This window comes from Festucalex cinctus, chromosome 5 (assembly GCF_051991245.1).
Source record: "Festucalex cinctus isolate MCC-2025b chromosome 5, RoL_Fcin_1.0, whole genome shotgun sequence".
NCBI classification, from domain to species: Eukaryota; Metazoa; Chordata; class Actinopteri; order Syngnathiformes; family Syngnathidae; genus Festucalex; species Festucalex cinctus.
In genome coordinates, this window is record NC_135415.1 from 13,922,316 (window position 1) to 13,944,459 (window position 22,144).

General features: G+C 38.1%; 3 protein-coding genes and 1 long non-coding RNA gene across 25 annotated transcripts in view; 1 reads left to right on the forward strand and 3 right to left on the reverse strand.

The window, feature by feature from the left end:
- Positions 1-3,818, reverse strand: part of kremen1 (kringle containing transmembrane protein 1) — a 72,728-nt gene extending 68,910 nt beyond the window's left edge. For both annotated transcript variants that reach the window (XM_077521762.1, XM_077521761.1), the window contains exon 1: positions 3,705-3,818. The gene's annotated coding sequence lies outside the window, so the exon portion shown is untranslated. The remainder of the gene's footprint in view (positions 1-3,704) is intronic.
- Positions 3,819-4,605: 787 nt separating this feature from the next.
- Positions 4,606-16,005, reverse strand: LOC144019071 (uncharacterized). Its single transcript, XR_013283589.1, has 3 exons — positions 15,857-16,005; positions 14,324-14,451; positions 4,606-5,926 (listed from the first exon to the last, which is right to left on the reverse strand). It is a non-coding gene; the product is annotated as an uncharacterized LOC144019071 (long non-coding RNA).
- LOC144019031 (retinol dehydrogenase 14) lies at positions 15,193-18,852 on the forward strand. The gene is made up of 4 exons (XM_077521829.1): positions 15,193-15,971; positions 16,600-16,842; positions 16,924-17,226; positions 18,350-18,852. Exons 1-4 carry the CDS (start codon positions 15,851-15,853, stop codon positions 18,607-18,609), a joined length of 927 nt encoding a protein of 308 aa, XP_077377955.1. The 5' UTR covers positions 15,193-15,850; the 3' UTR covers positions 18,610-18,852.
- Positions 18,853-19,573: 721 nt separating this feature from the next.
- Positions 19,574-22,144, reverse strand: part of camk2b1 (calcium/calmodulin-dependent protein kinase (CaM kinase) II beta 1) — a 57,514-nt gene continuing 54,943 nt past the window's right edge. For all 21 annotated transcript variants that reach the window (XM_077521729.1, XM_077521726.1, XM_077521748.1 and 18 more), the window contains one exon: positions 19,574-21,454. The gene's annotated coding sequence lies outside the window, so the exon portion shown is untranslated. The remainder of the gene's footprint in view (positions 21,455-22,144) is intronic.

The following is a 22,144-nucleotide window of genomic DNA, read 5'->3' on the forward strand; positions in this document are numbered from 1 at the left end:
TAATAATAATAATAATAATAATAATAATAATAATAAAATCTTACAATTAAAAAGGTAAGTGCAGTAGTACCTAATATTGTGACCATTATGAACATTTAATGTTGCAATCTGAACTACTAAGAGGAATTTTAACTGGAAGTAAACAAACTCGGGCAGCGCACAGTAAGGTCATTCAAGGAACACGCCATTAAATCAAACCATTAAATGACACTAATTAGATTTAATTAAAGGTGGCATAATTGTTTTTTTTGTTTTTTATGGTTTTGTAAATGAATGTGAGTCATACAAACAGGTCGTGCATGCGTCGCAACTAAATGAGAAACAGCACCCTCTGCTGCTTCTTTAGTGTATTGCGAGCTTAGAAAAAAACACAAATGAGCTTTAAAAGTTTATTTTAGAATTTAGTGATGTTCCATGTTCCACGCTTGTAACTTATGCCTCCTGTTATATTGTGGGTCAAAATGACCCACTCTGAGTTAAAGAAGAACAAATATTAGTTTTTCACTATGAAACTTGGCAGCAACAGACAAATAAATGTTCATTTTTGGCGTATTTGCAATGAAAACATTTAATAATGAGCCATGCAGGATAAAAGCAAGCGCTGATTATAACCAGGGTCAAATTGACCCATGTCAATGTTGAAGAACAAGGTTTTTTTTGCTCTGTAACTTTTTATCAATTAAAATGGTTTGATTTGACATTGGGGAGACCGGGGCTAGTTGTATCACTTTTTATACTTTTATATACTTCTTGGAATCAATACATTATATATAAACAAAACGTACACCAGATGAAAGACCAAAGTCTTGGGTATATTTTTTGCATTCATGTCATTTTCGTACTTTGTGTCAATGCAGAGTTATAAGCCGTCAAATAGAGGGACTGAACATGTGACATGTTGCCCCACCAATGGGTAAGTTGTCACACCATATGGGGTAAGTTGTCACATTGGATTTTGCAACTAATAAAACAAGGACAAAATTATCCTTGTTCTCCTGTTTGTTTGTTTGCATTTCCAGCCAGAGAAATTGTTTATCATTGATCTTGATGATTTACCAAAAAGTCGTTAAGCAAACTTTAACATAAAATATTATGAAATTCAAGTCCTTAGTAACTGCTTGCATATAGGTCACAGCTCTCAGCCTCAAATGCCTGATTTGCTTCCCTTATACTGGAAATTTGAGATTAAATTGAATTAAAAAAAATAAAGCAATGAATGGATGGATAGTTAATCATGAAACTTAAACTAGTCCTGACATAGTCCTAGTCCTGTCATACTGTAGTTCCAAGAACTGGTAAATCCATTTTTAAACAATGAAACAAAACTTGGCAAACTAATTTCCTCACTCTTCAGACTCATCATCTGAAGAACAATTCTGGCATATGTAAACAGAGTTGTCAGAGGTGCATTTTTCATTGGCCCATTCTTTGCATATGTGACAACAAACCCCAAAATGACTGAGACAAGTTGCCCCAAACTACCATGTTGGCTAATACGTGCTCTAGTTTAAAGTTAGCTTCAAACAGAGCAGTGACTGAGGTATAACAAGATGCCTGAATCTCTTCTCTAATGAGTCCACATGATTTGCTGCTAGAATTTGTACGACGCCTGTTTAAAAAAATGTGAAGTTGAAAATATTTACTTTGGGTTGTGCAAAACAGATAACTGGCACTCATGTCAGCTCACAATGTGCTATTAAGTACACAACCCCTGACCATTTATACGAAGAAAATTTGTATTCCACTGTTTCATTGCGCCCTCTGGTGGAGAGGAAAATTGCAGTGTGACAACTTACCCGTGATACAACTAGCCCCGGTCTCTATTTTCAATGTAAACGGTTATTGACCTTTATTAGAATGCCTTTGGAACATTAAACATAGCCGGGTCAAATTGACCCATTTTAAAAGTTGAAGAATTACAAACTATTCATTTTTGCAACAAAACTTCTCACCAATTAAAATTGTCTATTATGACATATTTTCAATTCAAATGGGTAAGAGTGTGACAGTGTGTGGCAATATCAGTCACTCTCGGCACAACGTCAACATGGGGTGTAGGCTCCAGCTATCAATTTGTTATCGTTGGCTACATTTATTCGCATGATAGGATACTAGTTGGCTTGAGGGCAGACATCTCTCCATTAGTGCGTGTCAAACATAAAGTGCATTTGTCCAAATGTTTGTAAAATGGAGTGTAAAAGTCAACGCTCCCCTGGAGGGACATTGGAGGACGGTTCTCCGTCCAGCTTCTTGTGGCGAGCAGGTTAGTGGAAACACATGTCGACAGCCATTACTCACAAGGGTGCGAGGCAGCTGATACGCCTTCAAACGAAACCCTTGAAATCTCAACTTGGGCCCCGTGCGTCAATGTGTTTTCCATTTCCTGTTTTGGCAGGATGCTGTCTCTCGTCCTTGGATGGATGCGAGCCTCTGGTGTCGTAGCGCGCAAACGCAAATTGCTCGCACGCATGGACAGATTATGCAATTGTTTCACAATTAAACTGTTCTCAGGTGTTTTCGTCATGTTTGTGATGGAGTTGAGGCTAGTACTTCTCAATTAATTTCTGTTATGCCCCCCAAGGAAGAAGAATTTGCAGCCAAACTCTCCGGTGCAACTATAGTTCAATCAAATTTTACTATATAAAATTGTCAGATTTTATAAAACAAATTAAATGTATAATTAAAAGTATTTATTTTACAAATTTTAAAATTACCCTGCCATGCATGTCTTTGGAATGTGGGAGGAGACTGGAGTACCAGAGAAGACCCACGCAGGCACGGGGAGAACATGCAAAAGAACTAATGAACCAATTTAAATTTCTTCTTAACATTAGTTAACCTGGTTGATATATTTTTTTGTGAACAGTAAAATAAGTACAAAAACTGTTGTAGCAAAAATAAATATTACTAAAATAAACAATGTAGAAAATATTTTATTAAATAATGACCAATATAATTGATGATTAAAATTCATTTAAAGTTGGTTAGAAATTATTATTATTAATTAATTAATTATTAAATTATTATTACAATTGAACTAAACTTAGCATTTCATCCATGAATATGTTAATTTAAATGTTTTAATTAATTTGGCTATAATTCATTTATCCAGTTAAATATGTGGCTAATTGATTTATTGTAAATGTTTTTTTTTTATTACATATAAATAAAAATGTTATTTTATTAATTATAAATAACAATATTGCAATAAGCATTACTAAAATAAAAAAAATACATATACAGTACAGTGAACATATTTTAATGAAGTCAACAAATCAACATAATAATTAAGATTAATTCATTAATTGAAAATGTATAACAGTTTACATAAAATAAAAATGAGCATGCATTTTTATTTTATTTTTTAACAGACTTTTACATGATACACAAATTGTATTTGATTCAATATTTTAGCATTTTTTCCCTAAATTGTGTCATTGTAACTCAATGAACTATAAGTTATTACTTATTTTATTATTTAAATTAACCATTTTACCTAGGTTTAAAATATTTTTTTTTATGTTATCTATGAATAATGTAGCCCCTCTGTCATTTTTAAAATTCGAACGCAGACATACGGTACAAGTTAGCCCGCCCCTGCTCTTAAAAACCGCGCTAACAGAATCCATACAAGCATTTTCAAAAATCACTTTTCCATAATATATCCAAACAAACACAAACATACAAAACCTGTCACCACCCACCCAGGAAGAAGGTGGGCTGCGACAAATGGCGGCCCACTTGCCGACGTCCTCCCCGCCGCCGACGCACACCTGTGGCGCGTTCAAAGCTTTAAGATGAAAGAGGCAGTTAACGTCACGCCACCTGTGAGTAAAACGGCATGACCCCCCCCCCCTCCTCCCAAATCTCGAGTGCGCAAAACGCCCACCCACCCCACACAGAAATGACACGCGCAGCCGTCATCCATCTTGGGTCTCTAATTAAGACTCCCTGTGTGAGGTTTACAGCCACCGAGAGAAACAGAATCGAGTTCTTTCCCAAGTTCGCTCTATTTCGAGGTATCGGGTACTCATGAAGGCTGCCAATACCACTAGCGGATATTAATTGTATCACTACTCGGTATCTGAGAGTACTCAAGGTTGAATACTCGTACTGGGAAAAATTGGTATTAAACATCCCTAGTTTTCTCGTACAGTCGAAGTAGTAGCACAAATCTGTTTGCGGATGGGAGTAACAGAGTCACGGTTGTGCGCAAAATGGGAGCCGGCCAACAAGGCTGTCGGGCTGCGAGCCCAATTGGCCCGAAGCGCGTGGAGAACATCAATAAACATCATGAGCGCGGTTTGCGCTCAGCTGGAAGCTCTGGAGGATGCGTAAAACTCAAAAACGGCATTCTGACACGGAGCCTCCGCAATATTAGGCACACCTGTGTGAAAGGTACAGACACTGAATGTGTGTGTGTTGGGGTTGGTGAAGTCAACCCAAAAAATCTCCCGGCTTCTTTACAACCCCTTTCACACTACCCGCCAAAGCCAGAATTTTCATCACTATACATCGTTTGGCGTATAGGACCGCGTGTATGGTAGCGTTAGGATCTTTCAAACAAAACCACATGAGTTGTTTAGACTGGCCTGACTCTCAACTTTCACAGACGCTCCCATTAAGACCCTTAATGAAGACCATCCCTCAACGCACCCTCCTCTGGTCATAATTTTCTCCTTGTGGAGAATGATTGATATACACACACTGTAATACCACCGCCTGTCCATTCTCACGTCCACTGGAGTCTAAATTTTCTGATTTCGGTACCTTTCAAAGACCTATAGATTCACTAGTCGATATCTGTTCGTTCATCCCTGTTTCTTTTTTGTACCTTTCACACCGCACAGCAACTCAGTAAGACGCAAAGACAGCTCTGAGAAGCTGTGGGAAAGTGGCTATAAAGCGGTTTTCCAGCCTTTGTATAAATACTACCTCAGAAATCTGGACATTTGTGGTGTAATAACTTCAGCACTCCATTCAGTCTTGGTACCTTTCACACAGCACAGTGACACATGAAAAATCTGACTAGCAGCCAGTGTTAAAGGGGTTAAACAACCACTGTTATGCCTCTATTACACTTGCATACGACAAATTCAAAAATCCGTGAAATTTTGGGGGTTGACTTACCTTTCACGCAGAACAGTGACAATGTTAAAAGAATTTTTTTTTTAAAAACCTAGAGGGAATGTGCTGCATGTTTTTTTTTCTCTCTCTCCCGGGGCCCGACAAAAAATCTGGCGGTGCATTCTCGGGGTCGGCGGACGTTGGGAATTCCCACACCTGCTCTTGAACACACAGGTGATATCATAAATCTCCTGACACACCCAATTACCGCCGAGGCTTTTTCATATCAGGAGATCTTATCCAGCTTCAAATGTTACTCGGGTATTACATGCTGCCTTTGATGCTGCAAGTATTTTCAGGCTTTAATAAGTGCAGACCTCCACCACGGCCAAGCTATTAACAAAAGAGAGAGAGAAATGTAAATTGTAGCCCCCCTTGCCCATGTGTTACTATTCTGTGTGAAAGGTACCGACACAGGGAAGAAGTCAGCTCAAGAATTTCCCAGAAGTATAACAAAGTGGGTCGTATATCCACTTTTTACACAGCCCATCCAAGCTCGCTTTTTCATGTCAATGCTCTGTGTGAAAGGTACTCACATGGTATGGATGAGTTGATGTTGACCCACAATTTCCTGGATTCTGAGGAAGTACTAGAGGTGAGACATTGGCTGTGTAGCCCCTTTCACACCGCCTGGGTGTCACAGACAGCATCTTCACAACTCACTGCTATGTGTGAAAGGTACTGAAATGGAATGTAGGGGCTGAAGTTGACCCGCAAGTTTCCTGGCTTGTGAGTTGGGATGGTGATGGTGTAGCCCCTTTCACACTGCTCGGCACAGTCCACTTCACAGTTCACCGTTCTGTGTGAAAGGTATTGAGTGAACGGAGAGATTAAAGTCAACCCTTACATTTTGAGGCTTCTGAGGTAGGATCTAAGGCAGGACTGTGGCTGTGTAGCCCCTTTCACACTAGCCAATTTTACATATTATGCTGTTCTGTCTGAATGATAGACAACAAATGGGGGGTTGAAGTTAACTTCTGAATTACTCAGCTTTCGAGGTATAGTGTCAGGTGGCTATGTAACCCGGTCTGTGTGAATGGTATTGACATGGGAAAAGAGGTGCATACTACCTCGGAAGCTGGGAGATTCTGGACTTCAATCCCCTGCCCCTCCACGTTCCATGTCACTACCTGTCACACACATGTCTGTTTTTTGTTTTTTTTAAATCTGCAAACGGAACACAAGTTTCCGTGAAGCTGCGGTGAATTTATATTTTTCCTTCTTGCCGAGCATGACTGATAGGCTCTTTAATGGCTTCCTGTGCCGCTCTGCGAGAAACATCTGTGCGGTCGGAGCGAGTACACCGGCTCTGCGGTAAAAAAAAAACTCGCTGTGACGCGACGTGTAAAGTCAGACTGCACGGTGCATGGACGGAGCGCCTCAGGGGATGAAGAGCGGCCTCAAAAGGGGGTTAAAAGAGGGTTAGTGAGGGGGGTAAACTCGGACCGATTGTTTACGTCTGGAGCCATTTAGTAGGAATGGCCGGGAAAAATGTGGCACAGAAGCCGAGGGTCAACTTTGGGACACGCCATTGGCATCAATTTTAATTCTGCCCTGGACCACGGAACCAGATGCTCACTGCCGCCCCCTGGTGGCCTGGACAGTAGCTTAGCTCTTCATTAATTAACTCAAATTTTTTTACATTCATTAATTTGGCGCATCACGGCTAGATAGGGGGATTGAGGGTGGAGGTGGAGGACTTTTACTTTAAATCGCTGCTTTTGAAAAATGCCTGATGGGAAAGTTGCCGACTAAGCACACCTGCAAAACTCCAGAAGACATTATTAAAAAAAATAAAAAATATAAAATAAAAAATAAAAAATTAAGAAATAAAAAGGGACCTGATCCAAAACCACTTGACAGGTCCTTCTCAACATCAGAGGGACAGGATTTTAAAAAATAAATACAAAATAAAAGCAGCAGACAGGCAGGGACAGATCACATTTCATTTTACATCTACAAGTGGCTTAATTTGAATCTCAAAAGCCATTAATCAGCAGCAAAAGATGCGGCGTCTGCCTCAGGAGTCAACCGCGACTGCGCCATCAAAACCGAGAATTTCGCACCTCTGTTTTCGAGGGATTAGTCCAGTCTCAGCAGATTAAAAACAAAAAGATGAGGCACAATTTGACTTTGTGGTCAGAGAACATCAAAGTGTGTGGCAAACCCTGAAACAAAAACAATAGAAACCTAAGAGAGCGAGGAACTGTTCACAGTGCATGAAGGTCGTGCTGGGATTTATGACCCTTGTGCCTTTCAGACAGATCTTAACAAAGTACATTTCCCCTGTCGATGCAGCTAGGCTCATTGAGATAATAAGATGCCCACTTTCCAAAATCAGTTTCACATTGGATTATGAAATTGATAAAACTGGACTGAGATTTTTGCAAAGTACTCGCAACTAATTTATTTATTTCGAGGTGTTGCTCTATACTTCGCTCTTGAATGTGTAAATTTGAAAGAAGTGTGATAACAGGAAATATTTCAAGCTCAGCCTTGTTTTTGCTGAAGATTGTTGATTGTCAAATCCTCTTCAATCCTGCTTGTTACGCCAACAGAAAGCTTTTATTTCTTTTTATAATATACGTCTTTGTGTATGATTATTGATGTATATTGTAAGATCAGGATTGTTAGTTTTTTGTTTTATTTTGTTTTGGATTTTTTTTTTTTTGGGGGGGGGGGGGATTTGTACACAGTAACACTGTCGTTGTATTATATTTAAATGTTTGTATTTTTATTAAAAAATGTTTTTAAAGACCTTAAAGGGATACTTGACTCAGTGACCAATTTTCAGCAGTCAAAAGTTAATATTTTGTCCAAGTTCCATTTGATTACTTTATTTTTCATGTACAATTAATACCTTTTAAAAGTAATTTTTCGACTTGCTGTTGACTGATGATGACGTCACCTGTGCTGAGGAAGTAGGTAACGGCCAATCATGGCTCACCTGATTTCTGTGTTTCAGTAAACTGAGCCATGATTGGTCGCTAACTACTTCCTCGGCACAGGTGATGTCATCATCAGTGGACAGCAAGTGGAAAAATTACTTTTTAAAAGTATTAATTGTACATGAAAAATAATGAAGTTACCACATTAATTATAGATAAAATATGAACTTTTCACTGCTTAACTCATTGACTGCCATTGACGGAAAAAGACGTCAAATAATGCATTTTTGCTGGGCTGGCAGTGAATGTGTTAAACAAAATGTGCCAATATATTTTGTGATTATATTGCAGCATCCTTTTTTCCTTTTTTCTTTTTTAAGGCAAATTTTGCTTAAAAATCCATCAATTTTGGTTACATCTCATCTTAACTCATTGACTGCCATTGACGGAAAAAGACGTCAAATCATGCATTTTTGCTGGGCTGGCAGTGAATGTGTTAAAATGACTCAATGAGTCAAGTATCCCTTTAAAAAAAGATGCTGGGGTGATTACTGCATACTTTTTGTGACATTTTTCTTGAGTCAAATATGTGCCATGGCTGAATAAAGTTTGTTCCTAAAGTTCCTAACTGGAATCGGTACTCACTTGTACAATACGCCAGGCATTGTTTCCTGGAAAATGTAGTTAAAAAATAATGTATGTGTTGAGTGGCGGGGTGGGGGGGGTTGTGGTATTTCCGTCAGCCACCCAAAAGAATTCCCAAATCTGGCCTGTGAGGCAGCCTTCAAAGGCTTTTCAATGCACTCAGTGATGAGTTGAAGAAAAGGGCAAACGTTCAACACGAAGCTGCGCAGCACATATGTGCTCCAAATGCAAAGTGAGTGTTGACGGCCAGGATGATATTTATACCAGCCTCTTGCCAAGGAAGATTTGCGGTTTTTGAAAAAAATAGCAAAGGGACCCAAGGGTCAAGGGTTGCTTTACCCATCACATGATTACTCACATCACCAAGTTGAGGACTTTCTTGGCTGAATCTAGCGAGACTCAATGTGACTTTGAGTTAAACGTTTCTAAACACCAGGCCGTCGATGCTAGTTTTGTTAGCCATCTATGGGGTTTCCCATTATGTGTTAGCGTCAAGCTAGCAGACTTTAAATCAAACACGGCCTGGACGGTTTAATGATGCTTTTAGGACGGCGGTGGTTTGAATTTGTTCCAAATCCAAATTAATCATTGATATCCTGACACATACATGTAAGAGTGGGAAAAAATAAAAATTGAGTGAGCCTGAGAGGAGGTAAAGCCGTCTGAAAGGGATTACAAGAGGATTGAAAGAGGAAACGCGTTCAGCAAATCAGCTTGTGAAAAGTAATTAATCAGTACTTTACAGCATAGGATCAATGTCACAGTGTCACTTTTCATTAACAGTTTTGACAAATCATATACATATATATATATATTAGGGGTGTGAATTGCCTAGTACCTGACGATTCGATTCGTATCACGATTCACAGGTCACGATTCGATTCGATACCGATTAATCCCGATACGAATTTATAAGTCGATTGTTGCGATTTTTTTTCATTCAAATTTAGAAAATACTAATCAGTAAGCTTGTAGAGTGTAAGATTTATATGAAAATGTATTATTTATTTATCTGAAATTTCAGTCTTATAGAGGTTGTAATCTGTTTCATGTTTGAACAGCATTAAAATAAAATATTAAGGCTTAATGTTCCGTTCATACAACATTCTTCCATGCTCAAGGTGTGAATCCTAAAAAAAAATAAAATAAAATAAAAAAATAAAAAAAAAACGATTCTGCCGATTATTGAATCGATTCGAGAATCGCGCGATGTAGTATCGCGATATATCGCCGAATCGATTTTTTTTAACACCCCTAATATATATATATATATATATATATATATATATACAAATTATATATACAAATTATATACACAAATTATATATAGTAGTGTTCCCTCGTTTTCCACTGGAGTTAGGTTCCAAAAAATACCCGCAATAAATGACATCCGCAAAGTAGTTAGCTTTATGTTTTACATTTACTCTAAATGTTTTAAGGCTCTAAAAAAAGCACACCACATAGTTTATACACTTTTCTCATTGGGGCATTTACATTTTCTCACATTTCTCTCTTGTTTAAACAGTCAGTCACAAAGTTCAAACCGTCATAAATTTTATAAAATGGGTACATTACAGTAAAAAAAAAAAAGAAAAAAAGAAAAATTACTTAAAAAAAAAAAAAATCTGCGAAACAGCAAGACCGCGAAAAGTGAACCGCGTTATAGCGAGGGACTGACTGGCACAAATAATCGGCCCTGGCATTTTGACTTAGGCCGCCAGCCCAGCTCTACCTCTGACGTGTACTGGTTCAGTTTGATCTCTATATTGTAAATGGATGAATGGGTTGCTCGTTCTAAATTGTGGGCTGGTCTGTCGGGGTAAAATGGAGTAAAATAATAATTGAATAGCACCACATCAAAGGACACCGGCCCACTGGGCGTCTGCCCTGTATGCCAAATGGCCAGTCCAGCCCTGGGGAGGGAACACTGTACACAAATTATATCATATTATATTATTTGATTTGCTAAACGGGTTTCCTGTTTCAATCCTCTCGGAATCCGTTTCAGACGGCTTCACCTCCTATCAGGCTCACTCGAATTTTTTTCACTCTCTCACACACACGCACACACGCGCGCACACCCCTACTGGTGCTGTCTTGACATTTCTGTGCTGATCTGCCAGCAGACTTGTGCAAACCTGCAGAGAAAACCTGCATGAGGAAAGTACCCTTTGCGATGCGGCACGTCGTCAGGAAAGACCTGCAGAGCGCGCACACGCACAACTTGCTCGCCCTCATCCTCATCTTATCACGAGGACACCACACAATAAATCTTTTCTTTCATACATGAAAAAAAATGTCAGGACATTGAAACTTGCTTGTTTCATTTAAAGTCAGACTTTGTTCAAACACACAACACTTTTAATTGGAATATTGCATCACTCAAGAGTCTTATTTGATTGTATGGGGCCAAAATGTCCCCACAACGGCACATTTACATGCAATAAATGCAAGCTGTCAAGGGTTGTCTTTCTAAGAGAGAAAATTAAACTTTTTTGTTAAAATGAGGACTTTATTCTCAGAGTATCTTTCAATTTGATCATGAATATAATATAACTTTATTCTTCTACAAAATTGTTTTTGTTTGTGAGATTTTCCTAAAAAAAAAAATCTGAATATAGCAGCTATTTTCCTTCATAAATACTTTTTTCACTATCTGAATCTTAAAATCTGAACATTACAACTTAAAAAAAATTCTCACAGTATCAGTTATAACTTTTTTCTCCCAAAACTAATTTTAATCAGCGGTCAGGGATTAATTTTCTCAAAATGCAACTCTTTTCTTGGAATATTTCATACTATTTCTAAAAATAATAATAATAATAATAGACCACCCCCCCATACACAGACACAAAAAAAATTAAAAAAAAATTCTTCAGAATGTAAAACTTGGTAACACAAATACATGACATTATTTCTCAGAATGTGGCATCTTTTCCCCCTTAAAAGACAACTTACTTCATAAACTTATTTCGTAAACTACTGCAAGACACTATGACTTCTTCTTCCATTCAGAGGCCGAGTCTAAACACGATGTGAAATCCAGTAAGACCCCCTCGACACTTTTGTACTGTACTGTTCGCCTGATGTGTCAGATCAATCAGTGTGTCTGCACTTGTTTGAGGGGCTTCTGGGCGGGATCATTCACACTTAAGGAATGTTTCAGCTTTTTTCCCACCGTGCGCGCTCGTCTCTGCCTATGATGTGGGACGCGAGGGGGGGGTACAGGTGCGCTTCATCACCTCTCGGGCCTGCTCGATGTGAAAACAAGCCTTTAATTAGCCAGCGCGGCCCGGAGCTATACGCAAGTGCGCCCATGCCACCGTTTTGTGTGATACGCTCACAAAAGGGAATTTACGAGTGTGACTTACAGGTCCGGGCCGTGCAGGGGTATCAAATATGCAGGCGGAATGCCTCGCTCTTTGTTGGCACAACATGAAGGCCGCCAGCGGGGAGAGGAAATGGGCGGGAAAAGACCTGGAGCGAGGCACCAGATAACAGCCAGATCACCTTTCCAACACGCATCTATCACGTCGGACAGGCAGAAAGCAATATACGGAACGTTTGGTTTTTATGTTCAGGTCACGTTTGATCAAGATCTGACTTTGTGGAGTTCAGTTATTTCACTTTTATGGAGAGTCATCAAACTTGTGTAACTTCAGATTTGTCTTTTGAGACTTTTTGTGGGTCTATACTCATGATGGAAATCCCTGCCAAATTTCATATTGCTAAGTGAAACTGGCTTTGTGCGTTGAATTTAAAAAAAAGAAAAAGATTTTCAGAAAAATGACTCAAAATGGCTGCTTCAAGCAAAATGGCAGATGTCATTTGTCTTTTTCTCAAAACTTTTTTTTGTGGATATAAAAAACAGCTCTCAAAGCTGAATTTTCAATAAATAAAACTAAATTGACGGAAATGGCCAAAATTGACTCAAAATGGCTGCTTCAAAACAAAATGGCTGATGTCATTTGTCTTTTTGGGCAAGCCTTCTTGAAACTTTTTTTTTTGTGGATCTAGAAAACGGCTACCAAATTTCATGTTGCTAAGTGAAACTGGCTTTTAAGGCTGAATTTTCAAATATAACAACACTATGGAGACGCTAAGTAGTGGCCACGATGACTCAAAATGGCTGCTTTAAGGCAAAATGGCTGACTTCCTGTGTTTTTTCAGGCATGACTTTTTGTTACTTTTTTTGACATGCCAACTGAATTTCATACTGAGCGAAATGGAACTGATGTTGGAGGCAGAATTTTCAAAACATCTACCGTATATGTTTAAGTGAAGGACCCCTAGAAATGTAACGCTTGTGTCTTTTCATGGCATGGCTTCTTGAAACTTTTTTGCGGCTCTACTCATGATAGACAAGTTCACCAAAGTTCATATTGCTAAATGAAACCGGTTTTGTGGGCTGAATTTTCTATAAATAAAACTAAATACTGACATAAATGGCCAAAATTTACTCAAAATGGCTGCTTCAAAACAAAATGGATGATGTCATTAGTCTTTTCGGGCGTGGCTTGTTGAAACTTTTTTTTTGTGGATCTAGAAAACAGCTACCAAAGTTCATGCTGCTAAGTGAAACTGGCTTTGACGACTGAATTTTAATAAATAAATGACACCATAGACTAAGAAATGGCCACAATGAATCAAAATGGCTGATTTAAAGCAAAATGGCTGCCTTCCTGTGTTTTTTTTTAGGCATCCCTTCTTAGACTTTTTTGCGGCTCTACTCATGAATGATAGACAAGTTTACCAAAGTTCATATTGCTAAATGACACCAGCTTTGTAGGCTGAATTAAAACTAAATATTGACGGAAATGGCCAAAATTGATTCAAAATGGCTTCTTCAAAACAAAATGGATGATGTCATTAGTCTTTTCAGGTGTGGTTGTTGAAATTTTTTTTGCGGGTCTACTCTTGATAGAAAACCGCTACCATATATCATGTTGCTACGTGAAAGTGGCTTTGTGGACTAAATTTTTTTTTAAAAAAAGAAAATGACCAAAATAACTCAAAATGGCTTCTTTAAAGCAAAATGGCTGACGTTTGTGGCTCTACTCATTTTCATGTTGCTAAATGAAACAATTTTTTTCTGTCACCGCTACTCTACCACACTTTTTAGGCGTGGGGAAAGCCATCAAAAAGTGGCCATTTTGGGTTATTTCAGTTCCTCGACACCCTTTGAGAAGTGAACGGCTTGGTTGCGAAACAGCAACACACGAAAAGTGAAAATGATCACGTCCTCGTCCGATGTTTACCTTCTGAAAACGTCTGCGAGCTGACATCACTATCGCAAATCCTAAAAGTGTTTGGGTGAAACCCCCCTCAGCTTCACTCCTATCACACAAAAACATTTGATATCATCTCGAATATTTGCATTCCCTCCATGGCAACACCGCACCCGGCTAGCGTGTGTCAGAATTTGAAGCGTCAGATTGGAAGTTTCCATCAAAAACAAAAGTTAATATCTTTGCTCCTGTGGGTTTCCGGTCGTGTCTTGGTTTAGTGACATTTTGCATTTTCTTTTTTTATCTTTTTGCAAGCCAAGTCAAGGTTGGGCGGCACATTGACGCTGGCTCATTTGGCATGCAGGCGCTGTGGCGGCAACTTTATGAATATGCAGAACACGCGAGATTGAGGACGTCGCCCGAGATTAGTCTCACCTTCCTCCACATTGGGAGTCTGCTGCTGCTGGTGCTGTGGGTCCCTGGAGCCGGCAGGCTGAGTGGGTGGATGCAGATGTCGCCACATTTCATTTGACTAAATTCTGGCTGTCGCATTCGACTCTGTGCTGACATATGGAGAGCAGTACATGAATATGATTACGAGGGCAGGTAGGGGAGGGGAGGAAAAAGACAAGAATAAAGTCCTTTTTTTGGGGGGGGGGGGGGGGGGGATATTCTTAAGTACACATTTTTACAAGTAAGTTTTAAAATTTGCACATTAAACTGATCTTAGACTATAATTCTTTATCCTTGTAAAGTTGAGCTTCTTTCTCCTCTGTGACTACTCAAAAATGTGACTCCATTAATACAAAAAAACATATATGTATTACTTTTTCTTGAAAGATTGGTTCTTCCCTAAACCCAATATTTACATATATATCTCGTAAAATGTTTATGAACAAAAAAAAAATGACAATCATGTATGTTGTTTTATTATTTTACCCTGCACCCCAACAATGCAAAGTCAAACAAATTTGCAGTCAAGGAATTTCATTGTTGGGGGGAAGGAAAGAAAAAAAAAAGAAGAAAAAAAACCGTGTGGGGAAATGCTGCCATCTAGTGAGTGGTAGCGTCAATTATATTTGTGCTCATGATTATTATTATTATTTTTTATTTATTTTATGTTTATTTTTTATTTTTTGTGATCACATTTCATGACGTTGGAACACGACGTGTAGTGACGTCACTGAGCTGCACTATTTTCAGGGCGAAATATCAGCCCAAAAAGCCACATCACCATCATCATCATCATCATCATCATTATCATTATCTGAGGAAGTTCTTGATCACTTGAACGTTCTAAGAAATACACATTTAAAGGTACAAAAACGTGTTTTGTGCTTATGTCAGTATTATTCAAACGTAAACATAGATCCATTATTTATTTATTATAAGAGAATTCATTGTTTGGGAGATTCTGCTTTTATTTTCGTCATGTTAGGAGTTTCTCAGGACAACATTGCTTACTTTGAATTCATGATGACCTTGGTCTCCTAGTTTTTGTGAGAAATGCTGCGTCATGGTTTTGTGTTATAAGAGTTCGTTTTTCCGTCTTTTTTTCACCGACATAAAACCTTCGTTAAACACCGAAACGTATTTAATTTAGATTTGAAATTAAAAGTGAAGCTTTTAGTAGCAGAAATTTGGGGTTAACTTAAAATTGTACCGTAAACCTGACAGTGACGCTGAGTCATGATTGGATCCAGCATCTTCTCCCGTGATGCATTGCAGCGCAACAGCGACGCATGCGCATTTGTAACTACTCGCCATCCGTCGAAGTACGATGAGAATTTATTGAAAATAATAATTACAAATATTTTGAGCAGTTATTTAGGATGATATTACATTCGGAAAATTCCCACACACAGCGGGGGACAAAGAAGGATTTTTTTTTATGGGTCCCGTGAGCTATCATGCTAACAGGCTAGCCTTGTAATTAGCTTATTTGATTTGATATATGTCAAAATGTACCTCCTTTCCACTGTGGTCGCCTCTTTGGTCGTCTTTTTTCTCTTGAAATGGATGAAAAAGAGACGCTACTGCACCGACCCCAAACGACTGGACGGCAAAACGGTTCTTATTACAGGTAATTGTACTTTTTTTCCCCCCCTTGTAATTACAGCACTTCCGGGTTTGAACTTGGACCTACTACTTGTACTATTTCATTTTTTTTTTTTTTTTTTAAATACTCAACAACACACCTTTTCTTAAGACTATTGTATTTTCCATTGATAATTTGAATATAATGTGCCACGATTTATAGAACTTTAAAATTCTAAATGAATTAGAACAGGGGTGTCCAAACTTTTTCATTTGAGGGCCACATACAGAAAATCAGAAGGACGCAAGGGCCACATAATGTTATGAAGAGAAATTGTGTTAGTCCTAAAAATTGTCCAAATAATTTATTTGTGCTTTTGCATATTTAGAAAAAAATGCTCCAGTATATAAACCAATGTATTTTTAATATGGCAGTAGGGTTATTGTAGTTTAGGAATTTAGGAATATATTGGCCGTTTTTTTGTATAATTATGTTGACTTACACCATATAAATTACAGTACGTTTACCAGGAGTTACAACAAACTTACATTTAAAGTTGTATATTGAAGTTGTATTTAACTTTTTAGACCTGTTTGTTATTTAACATTCATTTGGGTACAATTATGTGAACTAGAATTAATTGAACATCCTTCTTCTATTGTGTCCATGGCAGGGGGGAGTTCCGGCATCGGCAAGGAGACGGCCATCGCGTTGGCCATGAGAGGCGCCCGCGTGGTGGTCGCTTGCCGGGACGCGGACAGGGCGGAGAAAGCGGTGCGGGAGATCAAGTTCCGCAGTCGCAGCCTGGCGGTGGTCCGCATGGAGCTGGACCTGGCCAACCTGCGCTCGGTGCGCGACTTCTGCAAGAGCTTCCTGCAGCGGGAGAAGAGGCTTGACATCTTGATCAATAACGCAGGTAAGGTGGGTTCATGGATAGCGAGTGAAGGCGCGTGCCTCTTGACGATGATGCCGACCGTCCCAAATCCTTGTTATCCAGCCATGCCGGGTGTCCTGGACTGGACGGACGACGGCTTCAGCATGTGCCTGGGCGTCAACCACCTGGCTCACTTCCTGCTCACCAACTTGCTGCTGGGCCGCCTGAAGGAGTGCGCCCCCAGCCGCGTGGTCACGCTCACCTGCTCCAGCTACAAGTACCAGAAGCTGGACTTCCAGGACCTCAACTACAACCTGCTGCCCTTCTTCACCTACTGCCGCAGCAAGCTGGCCAACGTCTACTTCAGCCACGAGCTGGGCCGCCTCACGCAAGGGAAGGGCGTCACCTCCTACGCCGTGCATCCTGGTGAGATGCGCTTCGTGCGCGGTCATATTATTGAAATGAGGCAACGGCGCTGACGCCATGCTAACTGGCTAATCCAAATGCTACCGATTAGGGCTGCTTGATTATGTCAAAAATAATAATCACGATTGTTTTTGCAATAATTGAGATCACGATTATTCAAATGATTATTTACTTTTTGGTGCAAAATAAGGAAATGTTTAAGCATTTAAAAATATTAAGACCAATTAAAAAAATTGAAACACTATACTTATGTCAGTTACTTTTGGACCAAACATAATTTCTGTATTTATTTATTTGTTTATTTATGTTGGCAAAAACTTGAAGTTGGAGTGCAGCAATGTGCACTGCCCAGTAGGACGATCATTTAATTTTTGGTACAAAACAATAAAATGTTTAAACGTAAAAAACAAATAAAAAATATTAAGACAAAATTGTTTTACTAATTATGCAAGTTCCTTGATTAAATTGATTAAATTAGTTATTTAAAAAAAAATTAAAGTACAAATGTATGAATTTAAACAACTCAAAAATTAGTATTAATCTTTTTTTTTTTTTTTTTTTTACTGATTTCCCCCACAAATAAAAAAAAGAGAATGTTTAAACATTTAAATCGAAACACTATAATTATGTAATTTCCTTTTGGACCAAATAGAATTTATACTAATATCTATATTTATAATAATATCTATTTATTGAATTTTGTTGACAAAAACTTTAAGTTGGAGTGCAGCATGTGCAGTTACAGTCCTAGGATGATCTTTTTTTTTTTTTTTTGTACAAAACAAGAAAATGTTTAAATGTAAAAAAATAAATACAAAAATAAAAAATATTAATTTAAGACAAATAAAATTCTTTGAAACACTAAATTATACAAGTTCCTTTTGGATGAAACAAAATGTATTAAATTAGTTATTTTAAAATCTAAAAAAAAAAAAAATGTGCAACTGTATAAATTTAAAAAAACCCAAATTTGGATCAATAATCTTTTTTTTTTTTCTTTTTTTTTTTTTAAACGATTATGCTGATTTTGTAATTGTGGAGTGTAATAATTGTAATTGTAATTGAATTTCGATTAATTGCACAGCCATACTACCGACTCACCTCCTCGTTATTTTGTCCGCAGGCTTCGTTCAGAGCGAGTGGACGTGCCACTTTTCGTTTTTGTTCCGGGCACTGATGCGGGTCGTCATGTGGATGTTCTCGGTGTCCTGCGAGGCGGGCGCTCAGACCGTGGTCTACTGCGCCGTGTCCGACGAGGCGGCCAATCAGGGCGGCGGATACTTCCTGGACTGCCGGGCCGCCACCCTGCGACCGTTCGCCCGCGACCCCGGCGTGGCCAAGAAGCTGTGGGAGGCCAGCGAAAGGCTTGTCAAACTGGTGTGACAATTATTTTTTTTTTGGGCATAATTTTCATGAATGTAAGTTATTATGAATTATTCAATTGAGTTATTCAACCACAAGTTTCCTTTGATATGTGAGATACATTCTGTATTAAGTACCAGTATTCATAGTTTAATTGAAAAATATTATTGGTTATAGCATTTTTAACAATGTTAAGCTAAGTGGCATTTACTTGAGCAAATAAACCTTTTTATTTTTATAAATAAATAGACATTTTCAATGCTATGTTTTATTATTACAAATGTTCGATTTTGTATTGTTTTCAGTTTATTTGCATGCATATTTTTTTATTTATTACCTTCCATCCATCCATCCATTTTTTTGACCGCTTATTCCTCACAAGGATCTCAGCTGGCTTTGGGCAGCAGGTGGGGTGTATTTTTTATAAAGGGGCCTGCCTGGGATCGTACCCGTAACCTCATGGTACATTCATCAGCACTGTATCCGCTGAACCACGGAGGAAGTATATTTATTACCTATTTCCATTTAATCGGGCTGCAATTATCTCATTTCCATATGTGTTTACTATAATATAATTTTAAAAAATCTCAATTTCATTTCCTATGCTACAGATAAATAGGTATGTTATGTACCACATAGTAAGCAAAAATCATGTATTTCAATTTTACATACATAAGTAAATATTACAATACAACATAAAAATACAGTATATTACAATTTCAATAACGAAAATTAAAATGTGTATTAAAAACACTATTATAAAAAACAAATAATTAGTACAGTAATAAGTATATGATTAAAATGAAACCAAAGCAATAAAACAAAATGCAAAAAGGTGTGCATATTATAAATACACTCATACATTGTTTTTATTATAAACAAAAAAAAAAGTAAAAAAAAAAAAAAAAGCTTTCATATAGTAGTAGTCATGTAGTAGTCTGCGTTTTAGAGTCGAGTAAATGAAGCATTGACAAAAAGCGAGCAGTTGCCACTTTCCACTGTCAACGTCATTTTATTGAGAACACCTTTTTAGCACAAGTTGTCCAAGCAAGAGCAGAAAAGTAGCACGGCAGAATACAACAAAAGAGCACGAAAGCGCCTTTGTATCGCACAGAAGAAAAATGGGAGGTTGGAAAAACACACAAGCTGCAAGGTAGAAAACACGAGAAAAAAAAAACAGAAAAAAAAACAGATGGCAAGCGAACGCACCACCATCAAGTGGTAAGGATGGGAAGTTGCTTGTGGTTTTTTTGTGCTTCACTGGTGACTGTGTCATCTCTCTGTACAAAATTATCACATTATATATTCATCTGCATTAGATTATCTGGAGACAAAAATAGCTATATATTCATATATAATGAGCGCTTAAAATGCTGAGAAAATACAGATAAACCAAACGGTGGTGGTATTGCGAATATAGCTGTCAGACCAAAATGTGGGCAATTTCATATTTTTTTTTATGTTTTGGGCATCTAGTCGTACTAGATAGTTATCCAAAAAGTCCATAAATAGTGACCCTAATCACGATGCAGGGGTTTATTTTCCGTACAGTATAGTGGACTTTTCAGCGATCTCTTAAAATTCTTTATAGGGAATGAGTGAATGATTCCCAACACAGCCAATGAGAGTTTCATACTGTAAGCACACTTAGAAAGAACAACACACTTGGACTGTACATGCTGATAATTATTTTGCTGCTTTTTTTTTGTGGGGGTCAGGGGTGGCGATGTGATTGGGGGACTACGGAAGTCCAGAGTCAATAAAGTTTGTGATTGTTGCCCTGACAAAGACCAATAATCCCTGAAAGTCTTTCATTCAAGACGAATTGAACATTTGGAGAGGTGACAGCGAACTTTCACCGATTCCACCTCACCTACCTCGCTCGGCGTTCATGTTTTTGGTTGCAAACTCATACGGTTCTTGCCATGACGGCAATATTCACTAAAAGGTTTAACAAGTTCAGATAGGTAAGGTGACGAAGAAAAAAAGCATGTTAAACTGGATATTGCTCCGCTGTAGGAACGGCTAACATTTGCTAAACTAAAACTACAAAAAAAGGATGAAGTGCTCCCTTTGATCGACACTTAGTCAAAATATAAATATGCAAAAATGAATACAACCTGAGGACAAAACAAAAAACAAAAGCAGCCTCCTTCCTATAAACTGAATACTTTTTACTTAAGGATTAAAGATAACAAAAAGGCAAATTATACATTTTGGATTATTTGTTCAAATATATTAACGACACTCTTATGATGTGTTATTTTTTTGGCAGTTTTCCGTTTTTGGCACATAACTCGTTCACCTATTACACGTTAACTTCGAAATATTCATAATTTTTCATGGGAAGACTAACTGGCCTAAAATGACCCCCTAACCCTCACAAAAAAAAAAGTAAATTCAAATAAAAAAAAACATTCAAATATAAAGCACCCAAAAGCCATGATGAATCGGGGTGCGAGCATCATGGCTAACATACACCATAATAAGCAAATTACAAAAAAAATTAAAATAAACCAACTGTATATTGACGTCTAATGTTCCACTGAATAGCCACTGGGGTGCATGCGTTCTTATTAATAAAAACAAAACAAGTCGGAAAACTAGAAACCACTGGCATCAATCATTTTCATGGTACAAATGACAAACTGTATACAAATGTGTAAGAGTAGAATTCATTAGAATAAAGACTTGAAACTTTCCGTAGCGTTTCCAGTGCAGTGACACAAGTGAGGCTTCACAAACGTGTGTGCGTGTGTGCGTGCGTGTGGTGAGGAAGATCCTGTTAGTCCGACTCATGACGCTCCTCATCATCCTCTTCCTCCCTTCTGACAAAATACACAGACACTCTCTCTCTCCTGCACCCCTGAACAAACAAAATTGTATTTTTAGAAAAACATCAGCATCGCTAAGCTAACTAAACAGGCTAAAGCACATCACACCTCCACCAAGACCCAAATGTCATCAGTTTGCTTAACCAGGAAGTTACAGACAGCGCCATTTTGATTTTGGGCTGGACCAATCCAATCATTTCACATTATAGTGACTCAAAAGACGGAAAAGTGAAAATAATTGTATCGGGTCCTGAGCCAAAAATGAATGAATGCTATTGTGGCCCATGAAATTAATTTTGGCTAACTGTTACCAGGTTAATTGCGTGTGGCTTGAAAATAGTCGGACAGACTGGCTAACTAGCTATCTAGAGGACAAACAGACTAGCTAGCAAGGGTGCGGACAGACAGATGGACTGATGTTCTGATTAACTCATTCACTCCCAGTCATTTTCACAGAAGCAATCCCGTTCGCTCCCGGCTGTTTTACTGGATTTGGACTGATTTTGCAAGAATATTGTGTTCAATTTCTATAAAAGCATGGAACCTACCAAAAGAAAGATTAAAGTCACTTCTTTCATCAGGAAAAAAAAAGTATGTTTGTATCTGTTTCCGTTTTGCTGCAATTTCCATTAGAATATAGCTAAGTTTAATCAGTTTTCACAAATCTATTTAAAATTGTAAGTAATTGAGCTTTTTTTCTACATGGCCCTGGTTGATTTCCT

Excerpts from the sequence above, each read along its gene's own strand:
- LOC144019031 (XM_077521829.1), top strand. The coding sequence starts at position 15,851 with ATGTACCTCCTTTCCACTGTGGTCGCCTCTTTGGTCGTCTTTTTTCTC. Across the intron at positions 15,972-16,599 it reads CAAAACGGTTCTTATTACAG|GGGGGAGTTCCGGCATCGGC; the intron begins GTAATTGTACTT and ends TGTCCATGGCAG. Across the intron at positions 16,843-16,923 it reads CATCTTGATCAATAACGCAG|CCATGCCGGGTGTCCTGGAC; the intron begins GTAAGGTGGGTT and ends CTTGTTATCCAG.